The sequence below is a fragment of the Erpetoichthys calabaricus genome, chromosome 3 (assembly GCF_900747795.2).
Source record: "Erpetoichthys calabaricus chromosome 3, fErpCal1.3, whole genome shotgun sequence".
NCBI classification, from domain to species: domain Eukaryota; kingdom Metazoa; phylum Chordata; class Cladistia; order Polypteriformes; family Polypteridae; genus Erpetoichthys; species Erpetoichthys calabaricus.
In genome coordinates, this window is record NC_041396.2 from 92,918,514 (window position 1) to 92,934,723 (window position 16,210).

The 16,210-nt window shown below is 37.6% G+C and overlaps 1 protein-coding gene across 2 annotated transcripts in view; it reads left to right on the forward strand.

Moving 5' to 3' along the window:
* The first annotated feature begins 790 nt into the window (after nucleotides 1–790).
* elk4 (ETS transcription factor ELK4) overlaps nucleotides 791–16,210 on the forward strand; it is a 90,270-nt gene continuing 74,850 nt past the window's right edge. For both annotated transcript variants that reach the window (XR_007934434.1, XM_028797137.2), the window contains exon 1: nucleotides 791–1,162. Coding sequence is in view for 1 of the 2 variants with exons in the window: in XM_028797137.2 (XP_028652970.1) it covers nucleotides 1,129–1,162 (34 nt within the window). In the remaining variant the exon portion in view is untranslated. The remainder of the gene's footprint in view (nucleotides 1,163–16,210) is intronic.

Here is a 16,210-nt window from a genome sequence, read left to right on the forward strand (position 1 = left end):
TTCTGCAGCGGACAAAAACACCTGGAACAGGCCACGCCGCCGCTTTCAAAATTCTGGTAAAATGGGGAAGCAGGCATCACAACTCAAGTTTGTCAGGAAAAAGATACGTTTAATAAAATAATTATTTCATAGCAGTAAGAAACTTTCTAGGATTATAGCATGGCCACCACAACGTTCAGATATTCTAAAGGTGTACGCCATACGAACCGTTTACGGTTCAGACGGTCATAGGGAAACAACAGCGACGTTAGCCGCCCATGTTCAAACCCCCTTGTGGCCCGAGGGTCCGTTCCAAAGCGGGGTTGAGTGGATGACAGTCCGGGCTAATCCCGTAGGTAGCGGTTTAAAAGAGCGAGCCTCAGTTAACACAAAAAGCGACCTCAGTCTGGACGAGTATTATACGTACCTACTGCTCAAAGTAACAACAAAAAAGCAGACACTGTACACTTGTGTTTATAGCGACACTTAATGTCTACAAGCCGAAGTTCCAGTTTACATAGCAGACAGCGAAACTTAATGTACGTTATATAAAAAGTGACTTGGAGTTGGTTTTAAGTAAACTATTACAAGTATTAAATCGAGTTTGGGTTATTTTAAAGAAAAAAGAAACAATCATTTACTGTACTCACACAAACATAACGAGGTGCAGGAGAGTACACGGAAGCCGAAGTCCTCTGTGTTAGATTCAAATCAAAATAACTTTATTGACAAGATTTTTTTTTTTATCCTTACATAAACAAGAACGTAAATAAACTGAAATCGTTATGAGGTATATGATATTTAGGCACAGATTAAAAAAAATCCAAAGTACTGTTGGTGCAAACTTGTTTACGGAATAACGACTCTTGCACATGCAACACCAACGCGCTACTCTTTCCAGCTCACTTCACTCGACAGGAAAACAGACGTAGGCGACTCCCCGCCCTCTCTTCTTCTTAAAAAAATAGGAAGTGATCTCACCACGTTTAATTTCCTCTTCTTAAAGACAGATCTACTTTTTTATGTCTTGCAATCTTATAACTGACTTTAGAAAGCATATATTTTTGTACTAATTTATTCGTCTTTTGCCTGCAGACGTACGCGCTGATAGTTTCCTGGTAGTATGAGGATTTATTGCTTGTATAACTTATGTCGGGGTCTCCAGCTGGAAGATCTGGGCTAGGTGAGTTATTAATATATATATATATAGTTTTGACGTTACTTATCATGGCAAGGAGTGTTGACTGTTTGTTTGCGGAAGTCTAGCAGTGCGAAGATACAACGAGGGGGCAGTAAATACGTCTTCAAAAAACGTCGAAACTTAATCAGGAGCTGTCCAGAAAAAAGAGAAGCAGAGACCCGACGGCGCAAGGTCTACGGAACACTGCTGGCGTGGGCTTACTCGAGTTTAAATAAAAGCACAACAGGCGTGTGCCCCGTGCATTTCCGCCTAATTACCGAGTCGGTACCGTGTTTGGCGGGAGACTATGACGTCAAAAACTGATCCTTTCTGAGACGTACGGTGTGCATTCAGAAAGCCGAACGCCTTCATAAACAGCCCTGACACGAAACGACTGGGTAGCGGTGCCCAAGTTTACTTGTTGGATTTTTTGTGGTTTTTATGTGTTTGCATCACATCATGTTAACTGTGTTGTCGTATTACTGATATGAGTGTTTCATTAACTAGCAAACACCCGAATTAAGAAGTTTACATCATGACTTTCTAACACCAGTCCTGTGTTACTCAAGTCACAATTTTCTTGTACTTGCAAGTTGATTGAACGTTATATATAACACTAGCAAAATACCCGCGCTTCGCAGCGGAGAAGTAGTGTGTTAAAGAGGTTATGTAAACATATATATACATATATATACATATCTACATATACACATATCTACATATACACATATCTACATACATATACACATCCACATATACATATATATACATATACAAATTTACATATATACATATGTACATATATATATATACACACATAAATATATACATATCTATATATACACATATATATACAAATGCACATATATATATAAAAATATAGACATACATATATACATACATTCACATATATATATACATATCTACATATATATATATATATATATATGTATATATATATATATATATATATATATATATATATTCACGGCATTCGTAGTCTGAATCACAATCTGATTGTATGGGTGGTTACCTACCAGGTAACGCTTATGGTTGGCCTGCAAGTCAGCAAACATCTGCCACGGTGCCTTCAGTTGTGAGAAGCAGATCATATAATGGTTGAAAATAGTTTACTGTCAAATAATGCAAAGAGTACGCAACACGTGTTTCGCCCTAATTCTGGGCTCATCAGGCGTACACACTCACTGCACTCCCTTACGGGAATCGAACCTCGGACGTCAGCGCTAGAGGCGAAGCCCCTAACATTGCGCCACGAGATCGGGGTAATTACATTCACGGCATTCATAGTCTGAATCACAATCTGATTGTATGGGTGGTTACCTACCAGGTAACGCTTGTGGTTGGCCAGCAAGTCAGCTAACATCTGCCACGGTGCCCTCAGTTGTGAGAAGCAGATCATAGAATGGTTGAAAATAGTTTACTGTCAAGTAATGCAAAGAGTACACGACATGTGTTTCGCCCTAATTCTGGGCTCATCAGGTGTACACACTCACTGCATATAGCCAAATTCCCGCGCTTCGCAGCGGTGAAGTATTGCTTTTAAATTTTAATTAAGAAGAAAAGAAAACCTTTTTAAATTGAGGGAAAATATACCAATAACAATTTGTTAAGGATCTGTTTTTTTGTGAAGCTGCCTTTACACAGCCTGTCCTCTGTTTTATAAACGAATGCCATATAAGGCCGTCCTTTCTCCTTGCTTAGCGGTTCTGTATTGTTTTATTGTTCGTTTATTACGATTGTTATAGTTATTGTGTAGGTATTTGAGACTCACTTTTCTGTTCAGGTACCCATTTCCTTTATGTAATCCGCGGATTCTCCGCTATTTTTTGTTCGTTTATTACGATTATAGTTATTTATTGATTCCCTTCTTTAGCTGACTGCCTGCTCATATAAGGCGCTCTGTTGTTTTTTTGTGAAGCAGTCTTTACACAGCTTCTCCGCTGTTTTATAAACGAACACCATATAAGGCCATCCTTTTTCCTTGCTTCGCCAAGGAAGCAGCCTTTTTATTTAATCCACGGGTTCTCCGCTGTTTTATTGTTCGTTTATTACGATTGTTATAGTTCTCTTTGTATACCACGTTGTCAGTTCAGCACTCTGGTTGTAATATGACCAAGTGGTGCAAGCTTACTGTTGAGAATGCAACGTATAGTTGTACAGGAGAAAAGCAATCTTGCCAAACTTAATTTAAACTTATAGTTTACACCGTGCTTTGTTTCCGTCGTAGCTGCACTTATGAATATGCTTGTATGCGTCACTCGCTCGCTTCTTATTGTTTCGCTGCCTTCTCAATTGTGTAATGAGTGATCACATGTGCTGCGTTCAGTCATGGTATTGCAAACGGCAGCGGGAGCGTTTCTATAAACTTAATTTAAACTTACGGTTTACACCGTGCTTTGTTTCCGCAGTAGCTGCACTTATGAATATGCTTGTATGCGTCACTCGCTCGCTTCTTATTATTTCGCTGCCTTCTCAATTGTGTAATGAATGTTTTCTTCAGCGCTCTTTGGGGCTCTTCCTTGTTTTCTACGTACTGCGTTCACAGTCAGTTCACGTGATTACGTGGGAGGCGTGATGACGCGATACGCAACTCCGCCTCCCACGGCCAGCAAGCTGCAGTCCATTACAGTATATGGACAAAAAAGAGGTTCCAGTTATGACCGTTACGCTTTGAATTTCGAAATGAAACCTGCCTAACTTTTGTAAGTAAGCTGTAAGGAATGAGCCTGCCAAATTTCAGCCTTACACCAACACGGGAAGTTGGAGAATTAGTGATGAGTCAGTCAGTCAGTGAGTCAGTGAGGGCTTTGCCTTTTATTAGTATAGATTATTGGTAACTTGTTGTCACGGGTCTATTTTAATCTAGTAGTTGTCAGCATTCTGATGATAGTCAACTTCACACCTATCTGTGATTTTCTTTTTCTCATCTACTTCTTAGTCTCTTTGATTACATAACTTCTATTTAAATTCTGTTACCAATATATCCCAGTTATGTGCTTTGGAAGCTAAAATCATTGTGCTCAGGGTTGAAAACCACCCGTGCTTCAGGATAGGTAATCCATGTGAAGCTAAGCTTGTCTAGGCCCAGCCAGTAGTGTACCTGGATGGGAGAACATCCATGAAAAGCTTGGTCTGCTGCTGGAAGAGGTGTTTAAAAGGTCATCAAGGGGAGCTTACCCTGTCATCTATGTGTGGATTGTAACTCCCCAGTGCAGTGATGAGACATAGAGCCGAGGACCCAACTCTTTGTGGCCATAAAAGATCCATGGTCATCTTTCGAAAACAATAGGGTGTTTGCTGATGTCCTGGCTAAATTGCCTACAGTGGTGCTGTCCATTCTGGTCCCTAATCATCTCCTGTTTCTAACTGGCTAGCAATCCCTCTCTTCCTTTCACCACCTAATAGGTAATGTGTAGTGAGCATAGTGGTGCAAGAATGGCTGCTGTGGGGATGCTACACATTGGTGGTAGTTAAAGTGGTTCCCCACTGTCTATGTAAAGGTTTTTGAGTAGGTTAGAAAAGTGCTATAAAATGTAATATATTATTAATTATTAAGATACGACACCTGGCATAATGACTTCTCATTGGTACTGAACGGCATCCGCGATCCCTTTGTCATCTACCTAGGTTTTCCTTCCCACATGCCAAATACATGCATGATAGGTTAAGTAATATCTCTTAGTGACACTGGTATGGGTGTCTGTTTGGCTAAGGTAAAAAAAAATGAAATGGATCAGGAGAAGAAATGTAGTCAAGGGGCAAGCAAATATTGTAACCATGAGTTCAATATTTTGAGCACCAAATCCATCACACATAAAGCAAAAATCAAAGCCAAAAAGGACAGCAAAAAGTCTTCACCAAAATAAAAACAAAATCAGAATTTGAACCCCAAGGAACAAAGGTGGTCTACATCATCTCAGATAGAGATGTGTCATAGTGATTTTTTTATCGTGTTTCCTCTGTGATGTAATAGGCCATGCACATCTGGGTGGTATATTGGGCAGTACGTAAACAAATGACTGCACCTGTAAGAAAACACAATGGCTATGAAACGGTAAAAATAAAAACACAAACATCATCACATAAACTCATAACCACAGAACAACATCAGAGATTAATTCTACAAATCCCAAAACCCTATAAGAGTGCACAAAACCTAGGAAAATTCGTATTAAAAGGCCAACATAAGTTAAATACAAGACACCAGTATAACAGTGTATTTGTGAGGGTGCCCTGAGGTAGACTGGCCCCTATTCCAAGTTTTACTGCTGCCTTACGCTTGATGGTGCTGGCATAGGATCGGTTTCACTGGTCAATAAACTGGGTAAGTAAGTAAGAAAATGGCAGGGTCAATTTTGCTCAATAAGCTCCATCCTAACAGTAAAAATGGATATGACCATGTTATAGTTTTTCAGAACAAAAAGTCAGAGAAATTGTAATAAAAAAATAGGGAACAATATACTGTAGATGAAGACAAGAGCCATAGGTGACTTTGTTACCATTTATATAGGTGTTTGAAGATTGTGAGGGAGACCTCACTATTTCCTTTTTTTAGTACCAGATCCACACATTCTCAGATCTGATACTGTTCTCTTCACATCATCACCTAACATGCCTGTGCCATCCTAGTCTGTCCTTTTTTGAATTTTGTATATATCACAATTTTGCTTTTACGTCACTCATTTCTCTGATCTGCACTTGTCATCCTCTCCCTTAGTGAAACTCTGCAATTATACTTAATCATTGTCCTCTTAAGACCTCTTCATCTTGTCTTCATGCTGTACTTTTATTAGCCACACCTCACTCCCATGCGTCACACAAATTTTATCTTTACACTGACAGACACTCCATTAAAGCAGTGAATTTTTGAACAACTCCCAGACCTATTTATTTTGCACTTTTACCTTTGCCATTACTTTCAAGACTGCATCTCCATCCTCATTAAGCAGTTTATGAAAACTGTTTCCCCTGCTGGCTTTTTCAAATCACTCTGTTGTTAATATTTAAGTTTAAACTTGTTTCAAATCTAGCTCTGATCTAACACTCTTAAGAAAACAAAGTTAATACTCTCTGTTACTGGTAACATGCAAATCATTATATACTGGCATGGTCAGCTTAATTAATAGGGAATAGTCAAAAATATAATTGTATAAACCTGAAAGGAAGTGTGTCAATATGTGTGTCTGTGTATCTGTATTGATGAATCAACAGAGCATTTAATGGAAATAGAAATTAAAAGTTAAGACAGCCTAAATATTTTTTAATGTATTTCTTCTGTTTTGACAGAAAATACATTAAAGATGGTATCATTTATAACAGTAAGGCTACAGATGTCTTAATGGTAAAACAGATATTTTGGAGAAACAAATGTTCAGTTGATTAGCTGCCAATTTTCTAATGGATTATTCAAAATTAGGTACCCTTAAAAGTTTTTGAATAAGCATGCAGTCCATGTTTTATTTTGAGCTTTAGTTTTTATTTTTGGAACTCAAAACAACAAAAGACGTATCTTAGCACATAAAAGTTTTGAAAAAAATAAAATGTAACCACTTTACACAGGATGTTTCTGCATTCATAAAATATAAAATGACTAAATGCTTGCAGGATCATAACCAGCACTGCAGTGCCAAAGTGAGCATATTTTGCTGTAACTAGTTTGTTTTCTTGAGGAAATTTGAGGCTGTGGATGTTACAGTAGAGTTTAGTTTTTACTTTGCCAGCTTCCACATATTGGAAAAATGTCCCTCATTTGACTTCCATCGTGCATGTTCATCTTTCATACTGTTGTAGGATAAGGGCAGATCAAAAACCATAAAAAGAGTTTGGGTACCAAAGGTAATCTCTGTTTATTTGTCATAGGCAAGATGAAAAGAAAAAAATACAGTAAATAAGTGGATTGGATCCACTAACACATATAACTAATGACATTGTGTAAGGCAGGCCAGTCTTTATTTCTACAGGGCCAGAGGAGGTGGGTAGGATTCAGTGTCTGAGGTGAGACTGAATGTCTTCATTTGAGTTTTGTACACCCTGCCTCTGGACAAAAACGGAAAACAAGTGAGCAGCGGTGTCACATTTAAATCTGTCCATGATGTACATTTTGAATCTGTCTGTGGAAGAGGAGCACTAAGCTCATGTGTTTTACACTACAGTGATCCCTCGCTATATCGCGCTTCGCCTTTCGCGGCTTCACTCTATCGCGGATTTTATATGTAAGCATATTTAAATATATATCGCGGATTTTTTGCTGGTTCGCAGATTTCTGAGGACAATGGGTCTTTTAATTTCTGGTACATGCTTCCTCAGTTGGTTTGCCCAGTTGATTTCATACAAGGGACGCTATTGGCAGATGGCTGAGAAGCTACCCAACTTACTTTCTCTCTCTCTTGCGCTGACTTTCTCTGATCCTGACGTAGGGGGTGTGAGCAGGGGGGCTGTTCGCACACCTAGACGATACGGACGCTCGTCTAAAAATGCTGAAAGATTATCTTCACGTTGCTACCTTCTGTGTGCAGCTGCTTCGTGAAGCGACATGCTGCACGGTGCTTCGCATACTTAAAAGCTCAAAGGGCACGTATTGATTTTTGACTTTGTTTTTCTCTGTCTCTCTCTCTCTCCCTGCTCCTGACGGAGGGGGTGTGAGCTGCCGCCTTCAACAGCTTTGTACCGGCGGTGCTTCGCATACTTAAAAGCCAAACAGCCCTATTGATTTGTTTGCTTTCCTCTCTCTCCTGACGCGCACTCCTTTGAAGAGGAAGATATGTTTGCATTCTTTTAATTGTGAGACGGAACTGTCATCTCTGTCTTGTCATGGAGCACAGTTTAAACTTTTGAAAAAGAGACAAATGTTTGTTTGCAGTGTTTGAATAACGTTCCTGTCTCTCTACAACCTCCTGTGTTTCTGCGCAAATCTGTGACCCAAGCATGACAATATTAAAATAACCATATAAACATATGGTTTCTACTTCGCGGATTTTCTTATTTCGCGGGTGGCTCTGGAACGCAACCCCCTTGATGGAGGAGGGATTACTGTATTTATATAATAGTGGGATTTTCACTAATTATACAATATGGACCAAAACACTTTTACTAATAGCAATGAGTGATGAAATTTGTTGCAGATGTGTTCAGTCATGTACCATTAGCTTTGTTGAGATAACAAGGGATCAAGCTGAATGAGCCAGGCAAGCTGTAGAATAAGTAAGTAACAAAGTAAATGCAAAAGGCACTTGGAGGGCAAAGCAATACAATCAAGATGTAGTGTGTGGGCAAGGAGCTTTGGCTCTTACGTGGTTTGAAAAAGAAAAGTTTATGACTTTGAAATACTGCCTCATATTTTTGGAATGAAAGCAGTGAATAGGTACAGCCTGAATATTTATAGGGAAAGTCAGTTTTAATATATTAAAGATGGACTGTTTGAGTCATTTAATTAAAGAGAAGTATTATAGTAGACAAGGAGTTGAAGTTGCAGTTTTCAAACACATATATTTGATAAATAATACTGAAATGACACTTGAAAAAACATAACAAAAGAAGACTGTGTGATCAGATGAGAGAAAATGTAATTGTTTTATTGTCTAAATTCAAAGCATAGAATCTTTTGCAACAACCCATCATGGTGCCTGTTGCAAACCTTTGTAAATATGAAGAGTGGGAATTGTCAGGCAACAAAAAACACATCAGGACTGAAATGAAGATGAGTGAGGCAAAGTACAGCTCATTACTTGAATTGAAAATATGCATTAAGTAATAATATAAAACAAGGTTGCAAATTCATTTTCCAGTAAGACATTGGTTAGTGTTCAGACTGGAATCCAGTAGAGATTTTAGGATTAAATGTAAAGTTTTAGGGACCATGGGAAAAAGGAAAAAAAAAACATTCCAATCTGCACTTCATATGGAAGGCTGTCCTGAAATAATTCCTCAACAGTCAACCTCCTTAACATATTGTTTAATTTAACCATTGCAGATTTGTGTAGAAGGGTTTTCAATGTTATTAATAAAAATATAATGAACTCTAACTGATACGTTAAAACATCAATGCATATTTTAGCAGGAGGGTATTTTTTTTCTTGTTGTGCATTTGTGATTGTTCTCTGTTATATAGATGGTTTTCTACTAAGTATTTATGCACTTTAGCTAACTAGGATATGGGTGGCAGACTGTCACAGTGGTTTCTCGTTTTTTTTTTTTTTTTTGCTAAACCTATAAGCAGAGACTGGCCTGTAATCAAAATTATGTCTTAGATGGTTTTAATTTTTCTATAAATGTGTGAAAGAAAATGACTTAGATATGACTGACATCTAGTTGATATATATGACAGTTGATAAGGGCAACTGTCAAGTATTTGTTGGTGACCTTTTTTTTGTTTATTGTGTTTAAAGAAAAATGTGACATGCTGTATATTTTTACACCAAGATAAAACAAAACACACCATCATGCACGTTTTAATACAGAAAAATACATAAAATGAGAAGCCTGTCCTTTGCTTTTCCCTAGCCATCACTCATTCCTTTTACCTGCTCAAAGTGCTGTGGATGAAGGTGCCCAAAATCGTCTTTGAAGCACCTTTTGGATTGCATTCACCATGACTGCAATCGTGATTGCCAAAGTGGGTGCCAGAACACACACCACATGTCGCACAATTCAAGAAAGTACCTGCTCCAGACAAAAAATGTCTCTAGTGAGTTTTTTTCCAAATAGAGAACTGTATAAACACGAAATGACAGGCATGTGGAATTAGTGCATGAAAATGCATGACTCTGTGTTTTAATGCAGTTTAAAAATGCACATCAGCAGACAAAAAACACGTTGAAAACACACCGACATTGATAGAGTCTTCATGGACACAAGTGTGAATCAAACCTCACAAAAAATGGCCGTGTGGTGGTTTCCAGATGGAAAGATATCATTTTGATTGTTGTTGAGAAATTTCTTTTGATCGTAGAATGCATTAAGAGGTGTCTTCAGTAGACAATACACCAGTTACAACTATTCTGTATTTAGTGGAAAACAAATTAAAAAATAATGTTGCATGAAAAAATCACCACATCATATGTTAAGAGTAATATACAGTACATCTTTTTATTTCGTGAAATAAATTGTACATTAACATTTTCATAAATATGCCATTGTTTTAATTTGCTTACTGTTGAAGTTGTATTTACTATTTTTACTTCAAATGTCAAAAAATTCAGTATGTAATTTGACCACAGATGTCCAAATTTTATACTATATAAATATTTATTTTTATATTTATATAGGAGTGAAGATATGCAAATTTTTAAGTGTCCAAAAAATTACCAACAGACTATGCTGTTAAAATATTCAGTAATGCAGAAAATCAGACAGGGCAAATAATTTTTTACTGATTAAAAATATATAGTGTAAAAAAGATGCTATATATATGTGCTCGACCCTACATAGATTCACATGGAGGTACGTGTAAAATAAATACATTTTTTATTTTTTTCAGCTGGAGGGCACATCTTCCCCATGTCCCCCAGCCTCAACACAGTCCCAAAAGACCAACACACCACAAGCAAATCACTCTTCTCTCTGGCACCACCACTCCTCCCAGGCAACCTCGTCCTCCTTCACCCGACTCTGGCTACTGAATGGTGGTTGCTGGCCCCTTTTATAGCCCACCCAGAAGCTCTCCAGGTGCTTGATCACCTGTTTCCAGTTGCATCTCTGGGTGGGGCTGAAGATTCGTCCAGCCAGGCTCAGGGCCTCATGCAGCGCCACCTGGTGGCCACCCCAGGTCCCAACAGGGCTGTGGAGAACTCCATCTCCGATACAGCCCTGCGGGAAGCTGAGGTACCACCGTCAGCCAGGGAGGCTACCACCAAGCGTCCCGGGGGAGGTATTGAGCAGCCCGTGGTTGCTCCCCTGGAACATACATCGAAGGGGCGTCTCGGCCGGGTCCGCCACAATAGCATATTTAAGGAGAGGAAGATACAGAAACTTCAATCACTCAGAATCCTGCTCTCAACAAGCTTGGATTAGACAGGAGGACCTGCGCATCCAAGCTCTTGAACGCCATTTTGGTATATCTGTATTGCTTAGAAGTTTCTGCTGTGGATGGGATACAGTTATTGGTCAAATAGATCTCAAGGGCAGGGCTGACAAATGATGCCTTGTCTGTGATGTTTGGACTGTAAGTGTTTACTAACTGGGTTTGTTTGTAGGCTTGTTTGTTTAACTATGAACATACTGTAGCTCTTCTGCCACATATTAGAATGATACTAGAATGCTACTGTCTCAGACAGCTGATTGAAAGACTTTGATGATCTTGAAATCATTGTGTTATGACAAGAATGGCAAGTCACATCCTATTATTTATCATCCCTTTTCTATTTTCATTTGTTGTAACATGTAATACTTTTTTATCTGATCTTTTACATAAAGTTTAGAAAAAATACAGTATTTATATTCAGAAAATTAATATTTTTTTATTGCAATATTATAATTTTAATAAAATGCATACTATTGTTGTCATTTAATATAATGATTTTTATTGATACTTATAAAGTCATGTATGATTATTGTTCTTTTATATTATACTTAATCCTAGAGTTTAGCAAATAAGTATTTCACTATAAATTGTACAATGCATCTAACTATATGTGACAAACAAATTTTGTTTTGATTTAATATTCACACAGACTTTTATGACTGACGGTCAATTTCATTAATATTTTTTTAACCCCTGTGTTAGACTTAATCGGTACATTTGTCACACAGGAGTTAGTGGAGGTTAAATCTAATTTCTCAAGGGCTTTAGTGTCTGCAGATAATCTGAAATATGTTTTTTTTTTCTGAAATTAACCTGCTTCTTAATTAGACACATTTTCCCTTTTTCCACATGTCACTGGTTGCAGTATTGCATATGCACTTGTTTTCTTGATAAATGATCACAAAGTGAGAGCAAATGTCACTTGTGGACAGCTTTGCATGTGTAAGTGTGGCAAAAGTAAACATCTTAGATATGGCAGCTGCTGGTATAGGATGTGGTAGAGGAGACAAGAGGATAATCCATATTTCTCATTAGAAGAAAATTTTGACTTTTGTTTATTTCTGTGTGTGAAAATACAAATAACCACAAGAACTTTATTTAAGTTAGTAAAATTTACTTCATATTAAACCAAAGACACATGAATGTCATTTTGTCCTGTTTGTGCCAAGAGAGAAAACTCTAGGAGAGGAAAAAAAAAATTGTCAATATACGTGACCTTTGTAAATACTCTTCCTACCTTTATGACTTTGCGTTGCCTAATATAGGGTAACATATACCTGAGTCTTTTAACATCAGAACAAATTTATTACCTAGAATAAATAATGGCAAGAACCTTGTCTAAGATTTTAACCATAACACTGAATAAGTGTGTGGACAAAGGCAAGGAATGCTGTTGTTTGAAAGATGAATAATCCTAACCCTAATCCTAAACTTAGTATTATCAAATCTGAACGAACTGTGGAAAGGTTTTCTTATTTTCACATCTGACCCAATTTTTTTTTGCTAATGATAAAATTAGCTCATCTTTTAACCATCTTTGTGCTGTATTGTGTTTGCTGACCAAAGTGAAGTAGCCTGGGCAGTGTGAATGTTACTGTGGCTTTCATTTCAAAGTACATTTATGGTCAACTAGCTGCATGTAGTCTTTAGGACAAAAAAACAACCTGAAGACTCCCTAGCAGTTTTACTCTATTCGTGAGCTTGGAGAGGGGTCAGCTGACTCTTAAGAATTACCCAGTGCAGAGGATGTGGACCCACCTGTGCTTGCTGCCCCACTGTCTTTCATAAGAAGACATTGGCGATGACATATCTTAGCCATATTGCTGGCATATGAGTCCTATTAATCTTTGTCTCGCGAAAATATCTACAGGTAGACAATATTTTTAGTAAAAACTTCAAGCCTTGTCCTCCGTTGTTGAGGTGTTTCACTTGCTTGTTGAGCCATGGCGTTTGCTTCATTTCAATGTTGTGTCTTCTTATCTGTGTCATTAGCACGACATCGTTGTTGTGCGACAGGTCTTTTGTAGCAAGAAGTGAGGTGCTTGCAAGCCCTGAAAAAATTTTAAAGTGCATGCATACGCCATCTAGTGGCTTTGGGTGAGCGTGAGGAGAGTGGACTGCTCCATACACACACACACACACACACACACACACACACACACACGCACAAAGTTCTTTTGTTTATATAGGTCTAATTTTTACTTTTGTAATGTTGACTTTTCTTGGACATATTCCAGTTTCCCCGCTATTATGAAAAATGGTCTTAGAAAATTTTATGAATGAACAAGGTAATTTGCTATCACCTGACTTTGCATTGTAGTTCATTTAATTTATTACTGTATTTAATATAAATATAAAGTTTCTAATATTAGATGCCTCGTTAAGTGAAGTTTAATGCACATGTCATGAGTGTGCCTGCACACATAAAAGGTATGATTCATATCAGTTTTTCATAACTCTGTGGGAAATGGTATTACAGATTTTCATTTCATTGTTGTTGCCGTGTTGCTTGTGGCAGTCTGTCATGTGATTCCCCAGCATCTTGTTTTTTTTTTCACTTGTGTTTTTGTGTATGTGATGCCTGCCTGCACACTGACACCTCTTGTATGTTGTCCTTTAAGAAGCTCTTTATGACCCGATCTTTTTTAAGAACCCCTTTTGACTTCCTGCTTTTTTTCCTCAGTGGTTATAACATGCTGTCTTTTGACTTTTTTAACCATAAACCTTGTGTGTTAACAGGGCTCCACTGTGAATGGAATTGATTTTAAATAATCAGCTTTTTATGGTTGCATATATCATGGATTTCACAATTAATTTAAACTCAAGGATATATTGATTGTTTTCTTTCATTGCTAGAATGTGGATGAAAGCTTTAAAGGCCTAGCTTGAATAGACTGTGTGATGCTAGGTGATGGCAAGCAGATCCAGATTGACCTTATTTTTTTTTTTAAGCTTTAAGTTAATCATGTTATGTCATATTAGCTTTATGATGTAATCAGGTATTAAGTGTTAGCATGCTATTCAAAATAAAAACATTATTGTTAGTCTGGTGCATTGCTTGATGGTAGTGTTTACCTTAGCTGTGAATGCACATTTTCAGTTAGATAAAGTGAATAAAGTCATGAAGTTAATTTGACATTCACCATAATATGGCAAATTAAAGATATGTGGGATAAGATGGAACAAACATTCAGGGGCAGTGATCGTCAACACTGGATTTGCATGTGTTCATATGCCTGTGCTTGCAATACTTTGCTGAGTATATCCAATCATCTGTTCATTTCCTTTATCAACCATTTCACTAGCCTTTAAGCATTACTCGATACCCCAGAATTACAAAGTGAGAAGATGATTTTACACATTTTTGTACATTTATTTAAAATAAAAACCTGAAATATCAAGTTGAAGCAAGCATTCAGACTGTTTACTCAATACTTTATTGAAGGACATTTGGCAGCAATTACAATCTGGAGTTTTCCTGTGTATGATGCAACAAGCTTCACACACCTGGATTTGTTGATTTTCTTCCATTCTATTGCACAGATCCTCTCAAGCTCTGTTGGGTTGGATTCTGGCTATGCTACACAAGGACATTCACAGAGTTGTCCCTAAGTCACTCCTGTGTTGTGTTTGCTTTGTGCTTAGTTTCAGTGTCATGTTGGAAGCTGAACCTTTTGCCCAGTCTGAAGTCTAAAACGCTCTGAAATAGGCTTTTATTAAGGATTATCTCTGTACTTTGCTCCATTCAGCTTACCTTCAACCCTGACTGGTTTCCCAGTCCCTGCCACTGAAAAATAACACCACACCACGATGCTGCCAGCACCATTCTTCAGTGTTGGAATGGTATAGCACAGGTGATGAGTGGTGCTTGGTTTCCTCAAGATGTGACACTTAACATGTTGACTTGACCACAGGTAGACTCCAAACAAGGCCTGAATACTTGTGTCGGTGTGATATTTCAGGCTTTTAATAAATTTGCAAAACTAAAAATTCTTAAATCCTGATTTCACTTTTTAAATTTTGGGATACTGTATTGAATGTTGTTTGACAAGGGAAAAAATAATTTTAAAAATATTAACACTACAGTATAACAAAATGTGAAAAAAGTGAACACGTTTTTATTAATTTACATCAAGACAATATTTATGAATAGATTTTTACATTTTACAATCAGGTACTACTGCTGTAGAGTGCCTGATGGAATGGTGCAGATTCAGTGTAGTTTTAAGCTGCTTATTTCTGACAATGTGGAAGATCAAAGGGGGGAGGGGATTTACAGTCTAACAGGAAATTCACAGCAGTACCCTCAAGTCATTGAACAATGAACCTTTTTGTCTGAAATAGCTGATTTGATCTGTTTCATCTAGTGCTGCTGCGTGCTACTTGCTTTAGTATACATTATAGTATTGCCTGCATATCTTGAAAACACATTGTTTCCTATAGCTGCAAAGGTGCTTCTTTTAAATTTCTTATATTAAACTATGCACCATGAACACACAAGTTGCTACGTTAATTCTTTCATGGTGCAGAGGACAACTCAGACCTACATAATGATCTACTGAGACTTCCTCTCTAGTACTATGCGAAGTTTAGGAATATAGGCACCAGAATAAGTATGGACAAAAGCTACTAGACTGAACTTCAGGACTGAAGGAGCTGTCTTGTTAGCCTTAGGCCAACAGAGCAGACACCAAGTTTAATAATTAACCATTTCAAATGCGTTGTTGCACAGCTAGAAGACTTATTTATGTTAGGAAGCATTTTTCTATTTGTTTATTTTCTGAACTTGTTTAGTTAAATATATGGTTGCAGGGGTTTTTAAGCATTAAGCATAAGCAGGGACCCAAACATGGACTGGACTCCTGCACAAATTAATCTAACATGTATGTGTTTAGGATGTAGGAGGAAATCAGAAAGTCACACAGACGAGGAGAATGTGAACAGTCCATTTGAATTTGAATCCAGGTCTGTAGAGCTGTGAGGCAAGAGCACTAGCCAGCAGGTCAACATGC